Raw genomic sequence first — 23,377 nt, 5'->3', positions numbered from 1 at the left:
AGAGTTTTTATTTGAAAAAGTTGTTGGAGCTGGCTTGGGACGTCGGTGCTTGTTGGTCGTCAGCCTCTTCGGGGCGGAATGGCAGCTCCGTGACGGGTAGACGGAAGGTGCAGCTTAGCGGGTAAGTCGATGGCCGGGGAGGGAGAGTAGGTCGCAAAACGTGGAACGGAAACTGGTCAAAAACGGAAGGCAGGCATGAATCAGGCAAGAAGAGTTGTGGGTACCTTGTAGTTTGGAGAAACACTCAGGGATACAAAGAGTACACTCGGACAATCCTCTCTGGACGCAGACCGCTTAAGTGGAGAACGTCAGCCAATCAGGAAGTGTGCTCCAGCGCACCAAACGGATTGCCCCAGGTGACTTCATTTGGGCAAGTACGACAATACATACCACTGGTTGTCCAGTGGTTCAATTTTGTCTTCAATTCCTGTTGGTTCCAATTGCCAAGTTTGAGCTCAGAATGAGAGAAACAAAATTTCATATAATTAAAAAAAAAGTAATGCATGCTATACGCGAGTGAGCGTAATACACAAATAAAAACAGTAGTCACAATGTTTATTAATGAACACCAGCTCTAAGTATTTCAAAATCGACTCATAAGTTCCATCAAACAATTTTCTCGTTCAGAAAATATTCATACTGTCCAATTTATTGGATGCATTTTATCTACCAGGGAAAAACGATTTAAGTGTTTGCCGAATCCTGGCACTTCATATTACAGATCCTTACCGGTGCATTGCAGCAAAATAAAATTGTTCTTTCATAGGAATTCAATAAAAATCTTGCATTGAGCTACATGGCTGTGCAACAACACATGCAATTACATAACACTTGTGTGTTTTTGTATGCGTGCAAGCTCTTTGGGGGGGATAATTCAGTAAAACCTGTTCACCAGGATCACCAACTTCAGATGTATGCACACACACAATGCATTTTGGCAGACATGGAAGGTGGCATTTGGTGTATTTACGCTTCAGTGTGCAATGTGTTGTTCTATCACGTGCACGCTCCTACAAACACACACTCGTATGTTCCATCATTTCTCGAGCCGCTATATCAAGGCACTCCTTGATCGTGTCGACTCAAGCTGATTTTCACTGCTAATGATGTAGTAGCTCTGTTGCTATGGCAACAGCAATTTCTACACCCTTCCGGTATGCGGTTTATTCGGAAGTTCTTTCTCAAAACCAATGAGTTTACCCGTGAGTTGGAAATCCCAGAGGAGAAGTGGGAAAACTATGGCCTAGGGGCCACATACATGCAGGTGTTTTTATCTGGCCTGCCAAATGAAAATGGTAAAAATATAAAGCTATAAGGACCAGTATTTGCACGATGGTTTGAATTCCTTGAAAATCCTTGAATTTTAATGTTGTGTTTTTAAGAATTGAGAAGTGCTTGAATTTTGTGTGAAGTGCTTGTAAATACCTAAAATCGTTTACAACATGTCTGCTTAAAAATGACGCCGACATTGCTCTCTGGTGACTATGCTTTGCCATTGCATTTCATCTTCCTTCCCGATTTACTGCAGCTGGCATTAGCTTGTAAGGCAATATCCTATGAAGCGTCATCATCCCTACGGGTGACACCCAAGGGGACAGGTGCATGCTACACCTAAACAACGTAATATGAAATGTGTAATATTGCCAGAATTACGTATCAAATTTTGAAAATTATTATGCACCAAACACAAAAAACAAGGTAGCGGTTCCCAGTTGTAAATCGTAATAGGATGAACTTTCTGCAACTGAAAATATAAGCTATATTTTTAATTTTACCAAACACCTAAATGGGGATAGATTTGGCACACAAATATATTTTTTGAATTACTCCAGATCTAAAAATCATTAACAGAGCAAAAAAGATAGAAAATCGCATATATGAATCGCAGCTATATTTGTGGATCTGCAAAATACAGGGTTCAAACTGGATTTATTATTTTAATGGTACTGGAGAAATGGGGAAAATGGCATTGAAAGTCATTAAAAAGTGCTTAAATTTGACCAAGTAAAGTATGAACAAACCCTGATATACACTATCATTAAAAAAAAATCATGTGTCAACCAGACAATAGTGTGTTTTCCGTGACACTATTTTTTATTTGTTCATCAAATGAGTTGCAAAATAGAGATTCTAGTCGAAACATTGAGGTTAGATTTAATGATTATCATTTAAAGAAAACAAAATATCCTTCAAACTTTGCTATCATCCAAGAAGGGAAATTTCCAAGGGATGCCAAACTTTTGATCAGTAATGTATATCTTTAAAAAACTACTTCTAATAAAATATGTAGTTTTGGTGTCATTCTTATCCTCAATGTCCCTTTGTGTGCCCACAGAAAGTTATATATTTCATTGCGCTCTTGGACAAAATTCAAAGACCTTTCTGTCCTTGCTATTTTTTCATCATTTATTCATTTAATGAGTGGAGAGGTGTTGTAAAAGGATAGTGGGATGTTTAGACGTGTTCTAAGGGATGGGCAGGGCACCCGTATGATGCAACAGGGGTAAACCAGTGAAAGCTGTCGGGCCCTGCTTTTGAACAGAAGAGTGTGTTGTGTCACCCTGACCCGAGTGACATGTTCGCTTTCTTGTGTCCCGTTTCGTCTGGCATGACCAACTTGGGTGCCGAGGTGCTTAACTTGTTTGGGTGTTTGGGCATTTGGGTTGGCCATGGTCCAAAAATGTTTGAGTGTGTTTTTGCTACATTTCCCTTTTTAATTTTCTTTGTTTTTGTATGTGTTTGTCTTGCTGTCGGTCACCCCTCTAGAGGGATATGACCTGGGTAGATAGTAGATAGATGGATGGATTAATTTGATTTAAAGAGATATTTATTAAATTCCATGCGATAAAAAACAACCTTTTTAACTAGCCCAATTGCGTTTTTATTTTTTTTAATACAAATGATCAAATTTATTGCCGAAAGAAGCTGAATAAAAAAATTGGAACATTGTTACTCTCTGTTGCCATCTCCCGTCTTAAAGTCATGATTGCAGCCTTAGTCAGCACGTTCATGATGCACGTTCCAGTACTTGCATTTCTTAGAAGCAAATAAACTCTTCTTTTTTCATCTTTGTAAGGGTTTTGGGTTGGCGTTTGGACCATACTTGTAAAAGGCAGCTTCTTACTTTTACCGTTTTAATGCTACACTAACAAATACAAAAACGTGTGGGGACAAGCATGACGTCACACTCTACCCCACCCCTTCCTCCTATTTTTATAGCTATTGTGTTCCGCAGCTGTAATAGCTTTGCTAAAAGTAAGATAAAAGCAAGTAAAAGCAGATAGCTGCGGTGGAAAAAAACATATAGGGGCTCCTTGAACTCATTGTTAGCACATACTTAATAGAGAAAATATTGTACTTACAACCTCAAACGACGAACCCAAACTTTAAAAAAGTAACTATTATTTAACTTTGCTTCAGTTGTTTTTCCCGAAGGTTTTTATTCATAAAATAATACATTATTTACAAAACCAACTAGATAAAATGGTCCTTTTTCAAAACAAAATTGAATGAAATATAACTTCCACACACCTATCTTTAATGATCTTCACCCCTTTATAAGGACATTTGAACAGCATATGTCATGGGGTTATTTTCATTTACACCACCACACCAGGATTCTGTTTAAATCTGTCAGCTTCTTCTTTCTTGTGTTTGCTGCTTGCAATTTCCATTTCCAGTTTTTGTTTTTGTTGATTTGCTCCTTGCATTTGCCAGTTCCGGTCTTTGTTTCAGTTTGTTACTTTGCTCCTTGCATTTTCCAATTTAGGTCTTTGTTCCTGTTGGATACTTTGCCCCTTGCATTTGCCAGTTCCGGTCATTGTTTCAGTTTGTTACTTTGCTCCTTGCCTTTTCCAATGTAGGTCTTTGTTCCTGTTTGATACTTTGCTTCTTGTATTTTCTAGTTTCAATCTTTGTTTCTGTTTGTTACTTTGCTCCTTGCATTTTCCAATTTAGGTCTTTGTTCCTGTTTGATACTTTGCTTCTTGCTTTCTGTAACTTTGTCTTGTTTGGTTTTGTTTGGACAGTTTGTTCCTAAATTCAGTGACTCTTGATTATGCCTCAGTTCCTGTTGCCCCCACATGGGTCAAGCGTCAACCCCAAAACTTAACAACTCAAAAGGTTTTCTTCCCTCCAGTCCTACAGGTGTCAGTAGCACACGTTTCATACTGCTCCTCTGCTCCCCTCAATATGATTGGATCGCATCTGCGCTTAGAAAAATAAATGACAAATAGCCAATGAGTGGAGATCACTCCCGGTGAAAGTGGAAGCAGCAATGAGGAACGATGTCAGCCAATAGAAAGGGTGTTAGGGAGGGGGGAGCGCAAAGCAGTGCCAAAAAGCCTCAATCTACTCTTGTCCTCAGGCAACCTCTTCAGTCCTTCCTTATGCAATCAGCCGACAAGTTCCAACAAGTGGGACATTTTGAAATGCTTGTGTTTTCGTGTGAACGTCAGGACCACTGCATTGATTTTTGATTTTTGGCTAATGTTTACTTGCTCACACTATAGACTAACTAGCAGTTTTTATCTGAAAACACTTAAGTCAGGGGCGTCCAAATGTTTAAGAAAGCGGGACAGATTTGCTAAGCTGAAAATGTGTGAGGGCCGATCGATTTTCTTGACCATTTTTATGACACCGTCTTTTAATAAATTCACCCTCCGTGAGAGGTTTGCAGTGCTTGGCGATCAGTGTCGTGTCCTCGTAGCTCGCCTTTGTAGCATTTAATATTACAGAAATATGTCAACAGTATCACTACAAAAATACGACTAAAGTATTATTAGAACACAACAAAAAAAATACTACAAGGATACCAATAAAATTACATCTACAGTAACACTACAAAAAACACTACAAAACACAAAAATATTCCCACATAAATATTATGACTGATATATACAAAAATACTTATTCTCTTGTATTACAATTGAAATTCTATTAAAATACAACTACAGTTAAACTCCAAAAACACAGAAATAATACAAAAATGTGACTGCAGAAATTCTACAAAAATACTACAAAAAATGGAACTACAGCAATACTACAAAACTAAATATTGAAAGTGAAGCAAGGAATTAAATGGACTGAACCATTTCAAGGCAGTGGAGTATTTTCCTTGCTGTGTTGTTTATATTTTTGTTTTGTTTTACTTTTAAAAAAATGTATCAAACGTTTTTCATCCTATTTAAGCCTATCCTCTTCTTTTTAAGGGAAAAGAGAGTTTTATAAATGCTATATATTTTGGGGTTGCTTGAGCACTCCTCACAACGGGCTGGATACGCCCAAGACGTCCACACACTGACTAAAATGTATCATGTAAAATAAAGTTTGATCGTTTCCTTAATCCATACATACACGAATGATGTGCAATAAAACAAAAAGATTATTTTTAAAATTATAATTAGACAACGCAGAAGTTACTCATAATAAAGACAAAAATCCATAAAGCACAGTACTTTTGTTTCTTAAACAAATACTTAAGCCTATAAATCCGATTTGTTCTTGAGTAATAAATAATTAAACAAATAAAGGTTTCTACTTTGAGGGTTTTTACTATCTCTGGATGTTTTTTAGAACGTGATCCTTGCGAAAAATGAGGGATTACTGTATTATTTATTATAGGTAAAACGTTTTCTGGTATGTTTTCTAGTATACATTTCTTATTTATGAGTCTCAAGTTCTCTTAAATGACCAAATATATGATTTTGTGAGTATTTCTTTCTTATTTTTAAATTGGTGTTACAAGTACCAATGACTTCTGCAGTAAAATTAAACTCCATTGTTTTTGTCATGCTTACTATAAATCAGGCTGCAAGAAAAGTCGATAGTACATTGATGTTTTACGCAAAGCATCCCAGGAGAGACTCAGCTTGCGCCGTCCGACTGCATCGTCAGCGGGCCGCCACTCATGCTTCGTGTCACTCGACCCAGACGGCGAATTGGCCCCGTCACTCGCCAGAAAAAAAAAAAAGGATAGTAAAGGGTGGGGAGTGTAGCAGGGACTGCCCGAGGTCAGCAATGCTGTCAATCACCATGGGGAGGAAAGATGCTGAGGAGGATGAAACCGAGATGAGGGGAGGAAGGGCGAGATGGATAAGTGACACTTTAATTAGTTAAAGGCTCGCCCGGCCTTTCAGGACCGACTTTGATGAGGCGACGGGGTCGCAGGGTCGATACGCTGACACCATTTCACTTAAACACAAAGCAGATGTCCTACAACTGTTTTTTACATTTTTATTTTCAATGATTTTACCATGCAGGCCAATCTTGGCTGCTTAAAAGTAATTCCGAATTCTCAAACTGGCAAAAACCAGGTCAGGGTGTCTCCTACCCACTGCCTGAAGACAGGTGGGATGGGCTCCAGCACCCCCGCGACCCTACTAAGGATAAACGGTGCAGAGAGTAGATGGATGGATAGATTTTGAAGACAGCATGTATTGTCTTTGACATCCTGGGAAGGAACACCTGGGCCCCAAGCAAACCGGTCTCCATATTGTTCTACGTGTTAATCAGTCGAAGAGTTTCAAGCCAAGTTTTGTTGATTTTTGTAAAGAATGCCTCAGCATTGAGTCGCAGGTAGATGAAGTAATTGTAGAACAAAGGACAATCATCTAAAAGGAAAAAAAACTACTGAGAGAGACGCCAATGAGGGCTAACCGAGGCTGATCAACAAAAGGCGCAGGATTTAACGCGAGGCTGGCCGACCAAAAACACACAGTTAGTAGGCTAGCTAACCGGGAACCAACAAGAAATGGCAGCAATGGCTACGGCGAAAAACGCAAATCCAGCCGGGAATAAAGAAAACCAAAGAACACGGCAAATCGTGCGCTAATGCCGGGCTGGCTGATTAAAAAACACGCAGTAAGCAGCCAGGTTAACCCGGGACCAACAACGGAAAACGGCATCGGCTATGGCAATTAACGCGAAGCCGACTGAGAATAAACCAAAGAAACACGGCAAAACCGGTACTAAAGGCAGGTTAGCCAGCCAGACAATACACAGCCAATGATCGCCAACCGTGAGCAAAAAAACAGGAACAGGGAGCTATCAAGACAAAACTGTTCCAATTGAAAAAGACAAACAAAAAGCCACAATCTCCTACCTAGAAGGAGTCTGTTTTGGAACTCCACTCGTATGTTGTGTAATTGGGATTTGCTATTTAGAATAAATGTTGTGTTCCTTCAATGACATCAAAGCTCGACTGGAAACAAGCCAGATTGGTCAACTTTGAGACTAGATGTCTCGAGTCCCCCTTCGCATGGAATTTTTTTCGCAACATATTTGCTTAAGTGTGGGGAGGAACACTATACAGTCTGTGCCTAATTGAAAATAAAAGATTCTGCTTGAGAAGCCAACCAACAGTGCTACTGTGACTGTTACTGAACCAGGATCTTCAACCTTTCCAAATGTAACAATTGAATAACAATAACACCAACAGGGATCGAGTCACTACAACGGGGGTAAAACCGCCAAATCTGACCAGGCCACTAGGCATATAGACGAGGGAAAAAAAGACGTTGAATACGTGTGGCCATATGTTTATTTATACCTTTCAGGATGACGACATTACCTCCCCCAATGCCTTTCCCTTCATTCATTTCAGAATCTTGTGTGCTTCGTTAAGACGTTGCCAGTCAGTGATACAATATTGTGCTGTATTTCAGTGGTCCCCAACATTTTCTCTACCATGGACTGGTTAAATGTCAACATGGTTGTGGCTAAAAAGACTGTGATGATGACATAAAACCTTTTCATATGTTGTTTGTATCGCTGTTAGTCGACTCTAGTGGATAGGATCCGATGCTTCCCCCCGCTGTTTGCCGGGTTGGTTTTCCTCTGCCTACAATCAATGCATTCGTGATTGCCGATACAATGCAACTGATCAATCAATGCACAAGTGTTGCACTTGTTTATTTTTAGAGCAACCCTAGCCCTTACAGTAGGTCTATGTGCCTTGTAGTCCAGTGTGCCTTATAGTAGAAAACAAAGACACAAATGACACATTTTTGTGGGTGCGCCTTGTTGTGTGCCTTACAGGTATACTGTGGAAAATACGGTCGTCACTTTTTATTCACTGTCCATCAAAGACACAGTCACAATATCAATAACAGCCCGGTCAGAAGTCAAATGTTTGAGGGCAAGGCGGCCAAATCACCAAATCTCCCTCGACACTGTCGTTTGAGCCAAATTCAGCTCAGACATGGTTGAGGATTTGTTTTGTCATTCAGACAGGCTTCTGCTTGCTTACTATTTGCCAGGCCTAATTTGAGCAACTGCCACAACAGTTACTTTAGTCTGTCTATTTCCATGGTCATCATTCTGAAAGTCTAAGGAATGGCTCACAATCAGGCAAGTTTATGCCGTGCAATTTATTAATTTGTTGCCCACCATTTGTTTAATCTATTCATCTAAGCACTTTAAGCATTCATTCAAAATCTTGGTTCTTGATTTGTCAAGTTACATCCAACATGGTTTACTTTACGCTATTCAGCATTGGCATATTTTTTTCCCAAGAGTCGTTGACTCTCACATTGTAGGATAGACTCCTTAGAATTATTCCTATATTTATGCTGTGTAATAATCCATCACTGATTGGCAATTCCAAAGCTCTTCAAACTGGATGAATACAATTTGTTGTACAGTACTTTTGGTTAACAATTTTCCCCTGTGTTCAACTAAATTCTAGGTTACAATCGTATCAAAATAAACAAGTTTAGTGAAACAATTAATAAAAACAGGAAAAAAGAGCTTATGGGAAGAAACCGGAGCTAATCTTGGTCTCAGCGGATAGACATCCTCTAAAGAAGTGTTTTTTAACTGGTCGGTCGGTCGTAGGCTGTTGCCTTAACAAAATCATGCTTAAAAAGAAAAAAAGACTAAGGGTCATTTAAACTCCTGACAATAATTACTTGTACACAGTTCACACCGCAGAAAAATTCAGTTGAGCATGGCCACATGTAGCGGCGCAGTGGTTAGCGTGTATGCGGCACAGTTCTGAAGTCGTGAGATCAAACCTTCTTGTGTGGAGTTGCATGTTCTCCCTGTGCTTGCGTGGGTTTCCTCTGGGCACTCCGATTCCCTCCCACATTCCAAAAACATGTATGTCAGGGTAATTGGCCGGTCTAAATGGTCCCTAGGTGTGAATTAGCAAGGAGTGAGTTGTCTGTCTCTGTGTGCTGGCTGCCAACCAATCCAGGGTGTCCCCTGCCCACTGCCCAAAGATAGCTGGGATGGGCTCCATCACCCCCGCGGCCCTACAGAGGATAAGCGGTGCAGATAATGGATGGATGGCCAGCTGTAGGTACAACGGATAATATATATCAGATATGGATTTTATTATTTTGAAAGCAACGCCTCTGAAGTTAAACCTTTTATTTTTTAATGTGAATACAATCATAAGGGAGTTCTACTTGAGCGAGATTGTTGGGACTGTGGTTTGTTAAAAAAGGGCCATGGAGACCCCAGGAAGTGCCAACGTGTACACAAAAGCAGATGTATATCGATTTTGTTAGTATTTATTGTATTTACCACTGACACAAAACCTAGCTACACACACACACACACACACACACATACACACACACACACAAATCTGGATTCATATAATAGTCTAGAATGACTAGATATTATAGTATCTATGGTTTTAACTGCACAATATTTTCCATTCAAAAATGTGCATGCCCAATTGATTAATTCCATTGGATACATTATTATTATTATTATTATTATATATTTTAAGTCAAGTCAAGTCATGTTTAGTTGTATAGCCCTTAATCACAAAGAGTCTCAAAGGTCTGCACAGATAACAGATTATTACTCCAATTGCATATCATTGCATTGTTTCTTGACCTGGGTCACCCTGTTGCAATCTCAAGCCAACTCATGAAACAATTGTTAAGTATTATCATAATTTATAAATCCAAGCTGCTGACCCCAAATTATTAGCTTTTTAGACTTGGGTCACTGTATGGCAGGTCCAACCTGGTGCAACAAGTTTAGATAGATAGATAGATACTTTATTCATCCCCGTAGGGACATTCACACTTCCAGCAGTCTCCTTTGTTGTTTATTAACAGATTAACAGGATGCCCTTGGGGTGCTTGTTGTAGTTTAGCGGAGTGGATGACGTCACACGCTAGTCCAAAAGTTCGTCGTCCCTGCGGCAGATAGAAATCTTTGTGCCCAGGTATACACCACCTCGTGTTAGCGTGTCCACCTCCTCTCCGCTTCCCGCAGGCTTTCGTGTCTCTGTCTAACAGCACTGAAGCTCCTGGATAGCTCCTGTCCGGGTAGCTCTGGGTGGCTCCACGTTAGCGTCCGGGATGCCAGACCTGAGCCACGTTTACCGTGTTTTATCTAGTTCACTATCTGACCACTGGCAAGTTACAGCCACAGCTAAACATTTTTTAGGTCTATTGGCCCTCAAAATTGTGAAAGTCACAACCTTCTGTGAGTGTGCATGTGTGAGGGGTCGCACAAGGAGAACGTGTGTTTAGAGAAGGTTGGGGAAAAAGTTCATAATTATAGTCTTTAATTCTCTGGACACACACAGCGTTTAATTAGCAATTTGGTGCTGAAGAGCGGCACACTTGCCTTAATTATTAGTGGCTCACCTGGGAAGTGTCGAGATGACATCAGTTTTTCATAACCTTCCTAAAGGCGGAGCCAGTAGGGATGGATTTTCTTTTCCTCTCGTTTTTTTTCCCCGCCTCCCGGCTGATCCCATGTAATACGGATTTAACGTTAGCGCAAAACGACGGAGCTGATGTCGACGACACAGCTCGGCGGAAAATGGATTAAAAATCAAAAGAGGAAGCGTAGTACAGCTTAGACCATCAAAGGCGTTAAGAGCTTTAATGATTTAAGCTTCTTAAAATATTTTTTTATTTTATTATTAATTTCATGGAATACTGGGAGTTTCTTTTGAAGGCAATGTTGTGAAAGAAAATCCTCGTTTTGGTGATTTTTATGAATTTGAAAACTTGCTAAATGTATTTTAGGGAAAATTCTTACAACCATTTCATTCAAACAAAGGGAAATATTACAAAAAAATATAATGGCCAGATGGGCCTAAAACTATGTTGAAATGGCAATGTCACTTTAGATAATAATAATAATAATAATAATTTCCTTGTATTGTCATTCTGTGTAACAATGTACACAGAACGAAATGTCGATTGCTCGATCATAGCCCCCAAAAGTGTCAAGACAGCATGTCTAGATAGACAGCTATACATGCTGCCTTTTGTACTCAGCAAGATGACTTTTAATATTTCTAGTGCTACTACAAATCTTCTGTACTTTACTATGCCATTTTCTAGCAAATTACCAAATTCTCATTTTCTATGAAAATCAGGGGGAACCAAATTGACCAATGCTCATCTTTGAATTGACAATGTTGATTGGTCCTTGGCTATTTATTGTGCATTAGTGCCATTTGCTAGACACATACAGTAAAGGTTTCATACAGGTGCTTGAAATTCTCGAGTTTTATTGCTGTGTTTTCAAGGATTGAAAAGTACTTGTAAATGATTGAAACTGTTGCCATGTTTCACAACAAGTTTTAAAATGCTTTAAAATGATGCTGACACTGCTCTCTGGTGGTTTTGATCTGCATTTCTTCTTCTTTTGCGATTAACAGCAGCTTTTATTAGTTTGTATGGCATTGTCCTATGAAATGTCATCGCCCCCTACCAGTTGCGCTCAAGAGGACAGGTGCATGCTACACCCAAACAGGGCAAAATGAAATGTGTATTAGTGCAAGGATTACGTATCAATTATGGACATTTGTTATGGGCCATTCATCAAATAAAGGTAGCATTTCCCAGTAGTAAATTGTAATGGGAAGAACTTCCTGCAACTGAAAATATAAGCTACGTATTACATTTTTACCAAATGCTTAAATGGGGAGAGACTTGTCTCAAAGACAAATATGCTCACGGTTTACTCAAGATCTAAAAATCATACGTTCAATGATTCAAATTCAATAAAAATTGTGGCTCTGCAAAATTTATGATTTAAACAGGATTTTTTTCTTTTAGCGGTACTGGAGAAATTGGAAAATTGTAAGTCTTTACAAAGTGTTTGAATTTGGCCACGAAAAAGGTGTATGACATTGTCTAACAACCAATTTCAACCTTATAATGTCACTTAACAAAAAAAAAATCCAAAATCTCGAGTTTGAGTAGTTTCACAAAATGTCTCAAGAAGCTAAATATCAACAATAATTCAGCATTTTTTTCCAAATATGTTATATGAAGATATTTTGTTAAAGTCTGTTTGATAGCACATGCTTTAAGACTGATATTGATGACGATAGCCACATTTTGAGTAATCATCCATAGCGATACGATTAGTACATAAAATTCCATTCCTTCTACAAAAAATGAATTCTATTTTTTAAAGAAATACCATGATACCCAACGTATTATCTTATTTGTCAATTTACCTCTACGTATAATGTATGGTACCTGATTGTTAAACAGTCTCTAGAAGGCAGCTAAAAGTGGTATCAACTACCATCAGGAGTAACAATACCCTTAAAAAAGTCCTGTCTAAACACAAATACAGATATCTGTCTGTACTCGGATTTCCCTAAGTTTGGCATGGCAGAAAATGTTTTCTTCAAGTCAGATTCAACTTTGTATTTCCAAGAGAAAAACAAAAAAGTGTGAAGCAGTTAGTCAGCCGTTCGGGTGCAAGGTGGCCATTTAAATGGACAACGTCATTATCTCAGGCAATCACATATTTTAAAGAGAAATTTTGTATTATTTAGTGCAACGGCTTCCAACCTTTGTCAAGCTGATAGCTAGTTTTTGCTACTAATTAGCGTTTGATGTGCATTCTAGAACAACCACTCATTATCTTATTACTTTGTTATTATTTTGTTACCAACAGATTCATTCCTGGAAGTAGGGTTAAATAGACTTAGTCAGGCACGAAAAATAATTTCCTAGAAAATAGCAATGACCCAGGACTTGTGAGCTTTTCAAATCAAGTGTGCAGGCACCCTGTACTTTGTGTGCAAAACGTTGGGGACCCTGAATTTTGGCGCCACTTCGTGGAAAAAGAACATTTAGAACAAACAGTTTTGATTTGAATAATAAGCAAAAATATATGCATTTTGTAAATGCTCGTAGGTCAAGTAATTCATATTTTTCTAACATAACTCGAGCCTCACCAAGAAGGAGCTGATATCATTTCCAGGGATCTCATGACTAAGGAAACCCCTAAAATCAAAGATAACCTTATGAAAGACTGGGTAAAAAATGAAGAAAAATTATGTGGTTCCGTTGTTTGTCTTGTGCTTCGTAGTGGATGTGGGTGCCGATAAGAACATGGACACACGGCTACTTTGGAAAGAAGTGAAACCTAGAACAATGACTAGTGGATGATTCAAAAAATCATAAGAGCTCGGCCCTAACCCGAATGTAATGATTGACATTTGAGGGCGTGGTTTGGGCAGGACCCAGGCTTAAAATCTTGCTTCTAGTTCAGAATCAGACAAATCTGGCTTTTGAACAAGGGTGTCTCAATCTATTTGGTTTTCTTTTGTATTTGTTGTCGTGATATATCTGATGAATCCATATTTTTGCGAGTGTGTGTGTTTGAGAAATTGAGTCTGTTTCCAAATCTGATGTACGTGATTCACTGGCGGGATGAGTCACCGCCGCTGCATTGTATGTGTCCGCATGGAGTTTGTGCGTTTTTGTGTGACTAACGTAGAAGGTGCTGATGTCACGCTTGTCCTCCGTGCAACAAGTCCTCATTTCCTGAACATTCTCTCTCAATTCACACTCTCACACGGGCTTTATCCGGACTGGTGAATGCGACCCACACAAGCGCACTCTGTTTGCGTGTGTAGGTACAGGAAGTGACATGGGCAGACGTTTGGTCTCAAGATTTGTGGTTAAGGTGAAGCGGGTGTGTGTGTGTTTTATCTCATCGGCCGTCACTTTGGTCGACAGCTTTACGGCTGCTGAGCTTGCAGGAGGATGCGGGATGTTTGTTAGCAGGTCTTCTTGCACGAATTTTGTGTGTATGCGTGTGTGCATGTAAAAACAATGGATGGATAATTGATAATAGTATATATATCTACCAAAACAGAAAATTTTGACTCACAGTTCGCATGGGTCCTAAAATTTGGGAAAAGGGAGGAAAAAATACATTGATGAAATGATTGATTTGATGTATCTGCTGATACAAGGGCATTTCACACCTAGGCCTTCAGTAGTGTTACATCTGAATCAATCCAGCCTCCAATGATTTTTTTTTAGGCTGTTAAACAATTACTGCAGCTACAGCTGCGACACATAAAAAAAAATCATCAATAAAAACTATTGAAATCTCACTATTATTTAGGAGTATAGCCACATTATAATCACCAAAGAATTACTTGTGCACCAAATCCAGCCTCCTTTCTTTCCTCAAGAATATTTCCATTACTCTGTCATCCAAATTATCCATGTATTGCATCAGAAGTTCTTATATATCGTTATCAAAGCTGATGCTAAAAGTCGATCCGGTCCTGTTGTATTTATGGCATACGTTTTTATTTGATTTAGGGCTGAAAAATTCCCTTCAACAAAAACACTTTTTGTTGTGATACTTCTTTTACCGGCCCCGAACCCGCTGATGTTTCATCACTTTTCAAAAAAGCACTGCTCCGCCAACTCAAAATAATTTTTTAGGCCAGCTGAGACGGCCTTGCTGGCCCAGGTGGCCAACAACTGGCTTATACAGAGTGGCAATCCGATACTCAACTCACATTGGTTCTGAAACTGTTACAGCAAAATGCTATAAGAAAAAAATAAATGAATAGTGTGTAATATTCAGTGCTTCCTAGTGGTAATTAAAAAAAACGATTTTAAAAAATGAGCAAAAATAAGTGAAATTTTATAGAAAAGTGCATTTTTCTGAAATACTCCTAAGTAAAGAACTGTGCGTTTATTTTACATTACACCAGGCTGGGCTAGAAGGAGATAACATAATTGTCCACTATCTGGATGCCAGGGGTATCCCGAAACAACAAAAACCAAAAACCGTAAATTTTTAACCGTAGTCACGCTGGAATATTCTACATCTTTTCAGAAAGGTGGGTATTTAAGATGTCAAATTATTTTAGTTAATCTAAAAACAAACAAACAGAATAATACTCATAACAATATTTATATTTTGAATGCATGTTTTTATATTTTATAATTTTGGGTTGGCGGAGCGGTGCCAATGTGTGTAGTAAACAATAAGATAGTGAATTTTATCAATATCAGCCGGGTAAAGCAGGACTTTTACCAATGATGGTGAAATAAATGTGCAGTTTGGTCACTTTACAGTTTTTGTATTCTTGTTCTTTGGAAAACTCGTTTTTGTTTGCACAACACAATACAATGACATCTAGTAGTCAAATTGTACACAGTGTCCCTTTAAATTCTTTAGAATTATTCTAATTTTCTAGTTCCTGATTGTATAATGTTACTCCTGGGCAGCAGAACCTTTATAAATGCCCCAAGGGTCAAACTTACCTAGAGATGACGTCCTTACCAACTGAGAGTTTACAACCGTAACCAAATAACAACTATAGATCTACATATAAAAACACAGAAAACAGAATTGCAGATTAATGAATGGCTGGTTTTCTCAATATACAAAAATAAAACGAAATTGGAAGGCTTCTCCTTTCAGTGTGATAAAATGTTTTGAAGCATCCGGTATCCTCGTATTTAGCCCAGTCTCTGTGCTAATTTGAATATAACCAACCCAAATTTAGCTGTTTCCCACGAGTTCTAGATCCAGGTAATTTTTTTTCATTGGTGACGGATCTGGTGTTGGTGAGATATAGGCTTGTCAGGGTCGGCTTGTTAAGTAGTTGTAGCAGCACCGCTATTGCTTTCTTACCCGCCACTGCTTCAGTCCCTTCTTAAACCTAATAATAATAATAATAATAATATAGCAATCCACGGAGCACCCGCTGGTGATCAGGGTTGGGTAGGGTTACTTTAACTTGGTTACTTTCAATTACTTTTGGATTACTCCAATACCAAATATGCTAATAAAAGACAAAATAAACTAAATATGAATAAAATTATGACTCACAACACGTGGTAAGCTTTCTCTCCCTGCTTTGATCTCTTTGATCTCCGGCAAAACTAACTTAAAATGCAACAGAAACAAAATGAAAATAAATCCAAACAGCTTGCCAACATCATTTTTGCCGTTCCATGTATTCCGTTACTCCCCAAGCCTGCACAAAATTTTGTAATTTTATTCATATTTAGTTTCTTTTGTCTTTTATTAGCATATTTGGTATTGGAGTAATCCAAAAGTAATTGAAAGTAATCAAGTTAAAGTAACCCTACCCAACCCTGCTAGTGATCACCATTTCTTTGCATGCTTCTGACTTACCGCAGATTTGATTGCTAAATTTCTTTTCAATGTAACGGGCCACTTAAATACTAGCTGTAGCTGTAGCTGTGCTTTGCAGTTTGTTTTGGTGGGACACTTGGGCGCCCGTCCAACCAGGCTGTTTGACTGACATACATCAGCCTATCACAGTTCCACACACATACAGTTACCTCCACCCATCCCCCCTCACACATGCACACACGCGCATATGCACACACACTCACACGCAACCTGCCCCCATGATAGCATTTGCTGTGTGTGATTTGCTGCAGAACACAATGCACGAAGCATTGATATCAATAACAGCAAAGACAATTCAAAATCTGCCAAATATCCTAACCACGAAAAGTAAACCGTTTTACAAAATCATACATGGACTTGCTCCCTCTTATCTTTCAGATCTGATTTGCACCTATGTCCCGGTCCGAAGCCTACGATCTGAGAGTGCCGGTCTTCTGGTGATCCCAAGAGCAAAGAAGTGTTCTGCTGGTTCGAGAGCGTTCTCCATCCGGGCACCGGTGCTGTGGAATGCTCTTCCCCCTGAGATCTGATCTGCAACCTCAGTGGAAATGTTTAAATCTATACTTAAAACTCACTTCTACTCCATAGCATATGAATAACCTACTCTTCTCGTCGGCTGAAAAATAGTCTGTGTAATATAGTGTAATAATCTGTGAAGCCCTTTGAGACTCTTCGTGATTTAGGGATATACAAATAAAAATGACTTGACTTGACTTGACAGTAAGGAATGACTATATGCCTTGGCTGTCATCGAGGGGATGGATACTGTACTGTAAAAACATGTTGTGCTTGAGAGTTCTCCATACAATAATTTCAAAACACTACAAAACGCTTACAAGTCCAGGAAAATATGAACACATGAATGAAGAGAGTAGTGCAGGAGGGGCACACACGGAGGGTGTGTTACCTCCTGCTTTCAGCAGCTTGTTAGGCCAGCAGAGTGTCTTCTGAATAATAGATGCTAAAGGCTAGCATGTAGCACACACATATGCACGCACTCACACATACCAAGGATGGATTAAAGATCAAAACTCACCACACGGAAGACCACCGCAAGGGTCTGACCCGCCACGTTTACTCTGCGTGCGCTTGTTAGCATCACACAACTACACACTCACGTATAAACATGCACACGAACACACACTTGTCTCCTCCAGTCCCATCAAACCTGCTCTGAGGTCCACCTCGGGCTGTCGGGTCAGTATCAAGTCTGCATCTGGTATGCATATAAACACACACATGCATACACACGCGCACTAAGCTAACAGGATAATGACTTACCAATTAGGCGCAGGCTTGATCTGTCTGGATGGATCCAGTCATTGTAGACCCTCCGGTGGCCATTACTCAGGCACTGAATCACACATGCATCACAGGAAAACACCTGGGAAAAATAAAAATGTAGACCTATCCTGTATCTTTGATATGAAAACATGGGAGGGGATTCTTTCCAGGTCAGAGGACTATGGAAGAGAAGCTAGATTTAAATGTATCCAATTCAAAATAATCAATAGATATTATTTCATTCCATCTAATTTTTTGGGAATAGGACTATTGATACATGCTTTGTGCAGTGTCTGAAACAATGTCCTCCCGGGGCGTGCATTTTTGACGTCGGGCGTACAACTTACGAAACGTCTCTGCCCGGGTGGCCGACAACTTTTTCAAGAAAAAAAAAATCTTTGGGTTTTTTTTCTCTCTCAAATTATTATTATTATTATTGTTATTTTTACAAATAAAACGTTTTATTACGCTTTCAAAATCTTTGTTTGTTTTGGAAATTTTGGAATTTCGGTTTGTTTGGAAATTTTGGAATTTCAGTTCGTTTGGCAATTTGCATACTTCGTGCTTCTGGACTTTCCTGAGGGTTATAAGGTTGTGCATTTCCATATATGTTTCCAAAGTAAACGCACAGAGAACACAAGAAAATGGATAAGTGGTTAGGAATTGTTAAGATTTGTCAAAATAATAGCGCTCTTACTCGTGGTAATGCGGTAAGACGTATTCCATTGTGTGACGCCATCACGCAAGCACCATTTTTTGTTTTGCTAATTGTTCATTGTCATGTTGTATTGAATGGAGCCGCGTTCTTGTTTGCTTGCTGTTGTGGAATAAATACCACAATGTCCTGCTTATCTTCTCAAGCACGAGGAAACTGTAAGCTCTGACATATCCTTACCAGGAGTCAAGCCAAAAGCTCAGACCCAGAAAAAAGATTCAAAAGAAGCTAACAAAATTTATGACGCTACAAAACATAAACGTACATTAAAAGCATCGTGGAAAGAGGAGTTCACGTGGCTTGTAGCAGACGACGCAACACAAACATTGCAAGAATAAAGATGAGTACATACTGATGGCAGATGGAAAACGTGTCATATACATGCAATGAATGTTATAAGTAGATTAATAATAAACTTAATTTTAAAGTGTTGTTCTGTTATATATTCTGATTATCAATCCTTAATACTTTGCAACAATGTTTTTTTATTTTTTGCTATTAGTCGTCTTATTGTGTTTTAAGTCGTGAAAAATTAGGCAGGCAACTTTATGGCTGGGCCGGCAACTGCTTTGTGGTTATGTTCCAAAATAGCTTCCTTATGGGAAAATGCTGTTGGATTTTTGGAAAAATGGTTGAAGTGTATTATTCCAAAATCACAAAGACTGTGTTTTCTCGGATACAGAATTGTGGTGCCCTATTTGGACATTCTAAAGACTGGACTCATGACCTGCACTCGGACAATTCTGAGAAACTGGAAGTTCCTGGATAGCTCAGCCATAAACATTTAGAAAACACTAGTGATTGTCGCAATTTCTTGTGAACAATGCTGGGGAGAGTAAACGGTTTGAATGTGTCTAATGAGTGACGGGAGTACTTTAGCAACTTTCTATCCCAACTACACTCTGTAACACGTAACTCGTAGTACATTGCACCACATTACTTGTTAAGTAAACTGTTTTTAACTTTTTTATCACCACATGATGAACTTTGCCTGTCTGTTTTGGATTTTTTGGGGGATGGGATTTTATTTGTCACGAATAATCATCAAAAATTCAATAAAAATTGTGAATTATAAAAAAAGTAAACACCTAGGTTCTGCTTCTGTCTGGCTATGACCAGCGTTGGGAGTAACATGTTACAAAAGAATGCATTCCTGGAACGCAATTAATTTTAGCTGTAATGAGTAAATGTAATGAGTAACACAATATGAAGTAGAAAGGCATTCTGCGCTAATCCGTTTCAAGCCCTGCAAAAGTATAGAACAATATTTTTTCAATAAGTTATAAAAGAGCATCCGTACATGAAATAATACATGTAAAAATTAGGTTACCACACTACATACAACACAAAAGGCACATAATGTAAAAAAAACTAAAATTAAAGGATACAATAAAAATATTAATTTACCTTTTTGCCCCGTGTTTCTTGAAAAACGTAACCAATAATGTCTGCTTTCACCGGCTTTTGACAATTCAAGAATGTGCGAATCAGACATCATAATGTCACTTTTTTTTTGGTCATTCCTTTTCACAAATTTTGGGGCTTAATGGAATTTTGCTAAAAGGTCTTTAATTTGGGCTGTGTGAATGATGGCTGCCTCCTTCTCCCCTCTATTTTGCTGGAGCACTTTATCCTCCTTGTCTCTGAACTGTGACGGTGACACAAAGAGCATGCTGGGACACATACATTCGCACTGGGTTGCAAGGCAGATTTTAAGTGATAGCCAGTTTGTTTACGTTCCCGGAATTCTGGAAGCGGCCTATAGCGGCTGTATTTTTGACTTTGTATCTTGAAACGCCTTTGTAACAAGAGGCAATGATTTTGCGTCAAGGTACTTCGCAACCTGAAACTTTGTATGTAGAGAGATTTGTAAGTAGAGGAACCACTGTACTCAATTGTGGATCAGCATTCCGATTTGCATTAGGGGAAGACTCACACAGACATGAACTGCCACTGCCCCCCCTCCGACTTCCCTTTCTCTTTCATTCGCTCCCAGTTAGACTTCACAGGAACTTAACCTAGCTGTCCGTACACACAACAAAAACTAATTATTGAAATATTAATTACCTGTTTGCAATGTCAAAGAAGGTCATGTCAAAACATTTGCAGTAAATACAATGCTTTTATTCAATTATCTAAAGGGATTGAATTATTGGTAGCAAATGGCTGTGAGGTGTAATGTTATCTCTCAATTGTAAAACAAAGGATATTCATGTTATATTTGTATTCATGGGTTGCCTTGGCAACCCCCCCAGGGTGACTCAGTTCTGTTAAAGCCAGGCAGTGTACAAAAGGGTCCAACTTTAGAGGGACCAAAATTCTGATTCAGCCAGGTCCTAATCGAGCCAGCATCCAACCAGCTGGATTTGCTACACCTTACTTCAAAATCAAAATGATTTGTAGAACACTTTTCAGGTAATGAATTGACACTCAAAATGTTATGTTGGGTCCATCATCACCAAAACCTTAGCGCAAAGTGCTGTATAAAAGCATTCAGTGATCAGTGAGAAAACAAAATCCCCTCCTTTTTACTCAACTTACAACTGGAAACTCCAAATACACTGACACACACAAATATAAATATGAATAACAAAAAAACCAAAATAAGAATAAAAACAAAATGATAAAATAAATACCATTAGGTAGGGCACAGACTAACCATGCAAAGAAAGGGACCTGAGAGAGGTTCATCCACACTGATGAGGGTGGCAGCAGATGGACATCATACCACCAAAAAAGTATATTAAACGGTTATATGCATACAAGTATTCTATTTCACGTAATTTTCAAAATATTTGTGAGGCATGCAATTCTCTTGCCTCATGGCAGAAGGACCAAGATTTGTTGCACACCTTAATCCCAAACAACAGAATTAGTGATAGTATTAACAAGCTAACAGCAACTATTTTTTTCCTGTTGCATTAATTTATTTTTCATAATGCAGTATTATCTATCTTTCCACCCATCCATCCATTTTCTGCTCCAGTTATCCTCACTAGGGTTGGGGGTCCGCTGGAGCCCATCCCAGCCATCACTGGGCAGTTCATCCATTCTGATACAGGTTGCCAGTCAGTTACACTGCGGTTTTCCTATCTATTGATGCTTTTATTGAAAAGGGGCAGTGCACAAGTCATTCATAAGTTAAGACAATAATACACAAACATCACCACATGTCACTGAGAGGCACTATTGTTCGTTAATTATCCATCCATCCATCCTTTATCTGCACCGTTTATCCTCAGTAAAGTCGCTGGGGTGCTGGAGCCCACCCTAGCTGTCTGGGCAGTGGGCAGGGTAAACCAAGTCAAGTCAAGTCACATTTATTTATATAGCCCTTAATCACAAAAATGTCTCAAAGAACTGCACAAGATTACACTGACACAATTACCTGATCTTAAACCAACATGCGGGCAAGGAACAACTCAAAACCTCAGCGTGAGGAAAAATAGAAACCTTGAGAAGGGACCTCACAAGTGGTATCCCCCTTTCAGGATGACCAGGGTGAATTACATTTAGCATTACAGTACACAAACATAGTAAACACTAGGTAACATGTTGAAAAATTGTTCGGAAAGTGCATGACAGCAGTGAAGCCCCCAGCCTGTAAACTAGTCCAGAAAGTCTATGACGGCCACAACGCAGCTTCCCATCTCTGCCAGCTGGTCCATGCTGGCGTTCACATGCATCAGGTCAAACAATGGTCCGCTGACTCTTCTCCTTCGTATCACCACCAGGCAGGCAGTCGGAAAAAGACAGCACAATACAGAATATGAGGTGGGCATCAATCATAAGCTTTGGAATAGAAGTGTGTCTTAAGCCTCGATTTAAAAACTTCCATTGAGGTTGCAGATGTTATCTGCGGAGGCAGGGCATTCCATAACTCCCTCAAGCCTCCAGACTTCTTGGCTCTCGGAGTCACAAGTAAACCCTGAACTGGTTGCTGGCCAGTCTCAGGGCACTTCATTAATTACATTTTATTGATTAAAAGACAAAGTGTGTCCATATACGCGGCCATACAAGTCTTAAATGCGGGACACTTAACAAAAAAAAACGTTGAGTGCACTCGTAAATTCGCAATACTATATGTCCAGGTTTTTCTTGTTAGTCTATTTGACTGAATATCATTGCTGTTGACCTTAACGAAGAACCACTCCTTTTGAATGGATGATCCTGACCACAATCATTGCCAACTGCATCGTGCTGGCACTGGAGCAGCATTTGCCCGACGACGACAAGACGCCACTGTCCGAGCGACTGGTAGGGCACGAATATCTCGTCGCCTCTCCAGTTTGTCCGCTAAAACGTCTTAATTCTTTTTGCAGGAGGACACGGAGCCCTACTTCATCGCCATCTTCTGCTTCGAGTCAGGCATCAAGATATTGGCGCTGGGCTTCGCGCTGCACAAGGGCTCGTATTTGCGCAATGGCTGGAACGTCATGGACTTTGTGGTCGTACTCACCGGGTGAGTTTTTTTCATTCTGATTTTGTGGCTTGGCTGCTTTATTATTTTGAAAGCTGGTTTGTAACGTGTCATTTTTCTCCATTTTTTGAAGGATTTTTTCATGGGGGTTTATTTTTTAATTTACAAATACAAAGGAAGGGCTCTGGCTCTCCTTTTTCAGATTTGGATTTGTCCTGCTATTTTATTATTGTTATATATACACGATGAACCCTCAGTTACGCCCCCCTCCCCCCTCCTCAAAAAACTGTGATAACCAGACAATGTGAAGTAGAAACCTTATTTTTTTGTAATTATTATACAATACATACTCATACGCTGAAAACACATTTATTTAACGGGCTCAAGCCTTTGTTTAACAAATAATAGTACTATATAAATATATTTTAAACAAATAAATACTGTACTATTTGGGTGGCTGTTACGCAAATCAGAATGCAGAACACAATGCATGTGGCAAATCTGTGACTTAGCAAAACCCTGAAAAGGAAACCGCA

General features: G+C 39.2%; 1 protein-coding gene across 10 annotated transcripts in view; it reads left to right on the top strand.

The window, feature by feature from the left end:
- Nucleotides 1-23,377, top strand: part of cacna1ab (calcium voltage-gated channel subunit alpha1 Ab) — a 145,784-nt gene that overhangs the window by 8,869 nt on the left and 113,538 nt on the right. For 8 of the 10 annotated variants that reach the window (XM_088342174.1, XM_088342172.1, XM_088342178.1 and 5 more), the window contains exons 1-2: nt 22,578-22,678; nt 22,744-22,883. In XM_088342174.1, coding sequence (XP_088198300.1) covers nt 22,586-22,678; nt 22,744-22,883 — 233 coding nt within the window. In that variant the 5' untranslated portion in view covers nt 22,578-22,585. Of the gene's footprint in view, nt 1-22,572; nt 22,679-22,743; nt 22,884-23,377 lie in introns of those variants that run through there. The other 2 variants (XM_088342184.1, XM_088342183.1) reach the window with 2 other exon arrangements.

The sequence above is a fragment of the Urocampus carinirostris genome, chromosome 8 (assembly GCF_059441175.1).
Source record: "Urocampus carinirostris isolate Australia breed hairy pipefish chromosome 8, RoL_Ucar_1.0, whole genome shotgun sequence".
In the NCBI taxonomy this organism is placed as follows: Eukaryota; Metazoa; Chordata; class Actinopteri; order Syngnathiformes; family Syngnathidae; genus Urocampus; species Urocampus carinirostris.
The sequence above is the reverse complement of the archived record's forward strand: the minus strand, read 5'-3'. Positions and strand labels throughout refer to the sequence as shown.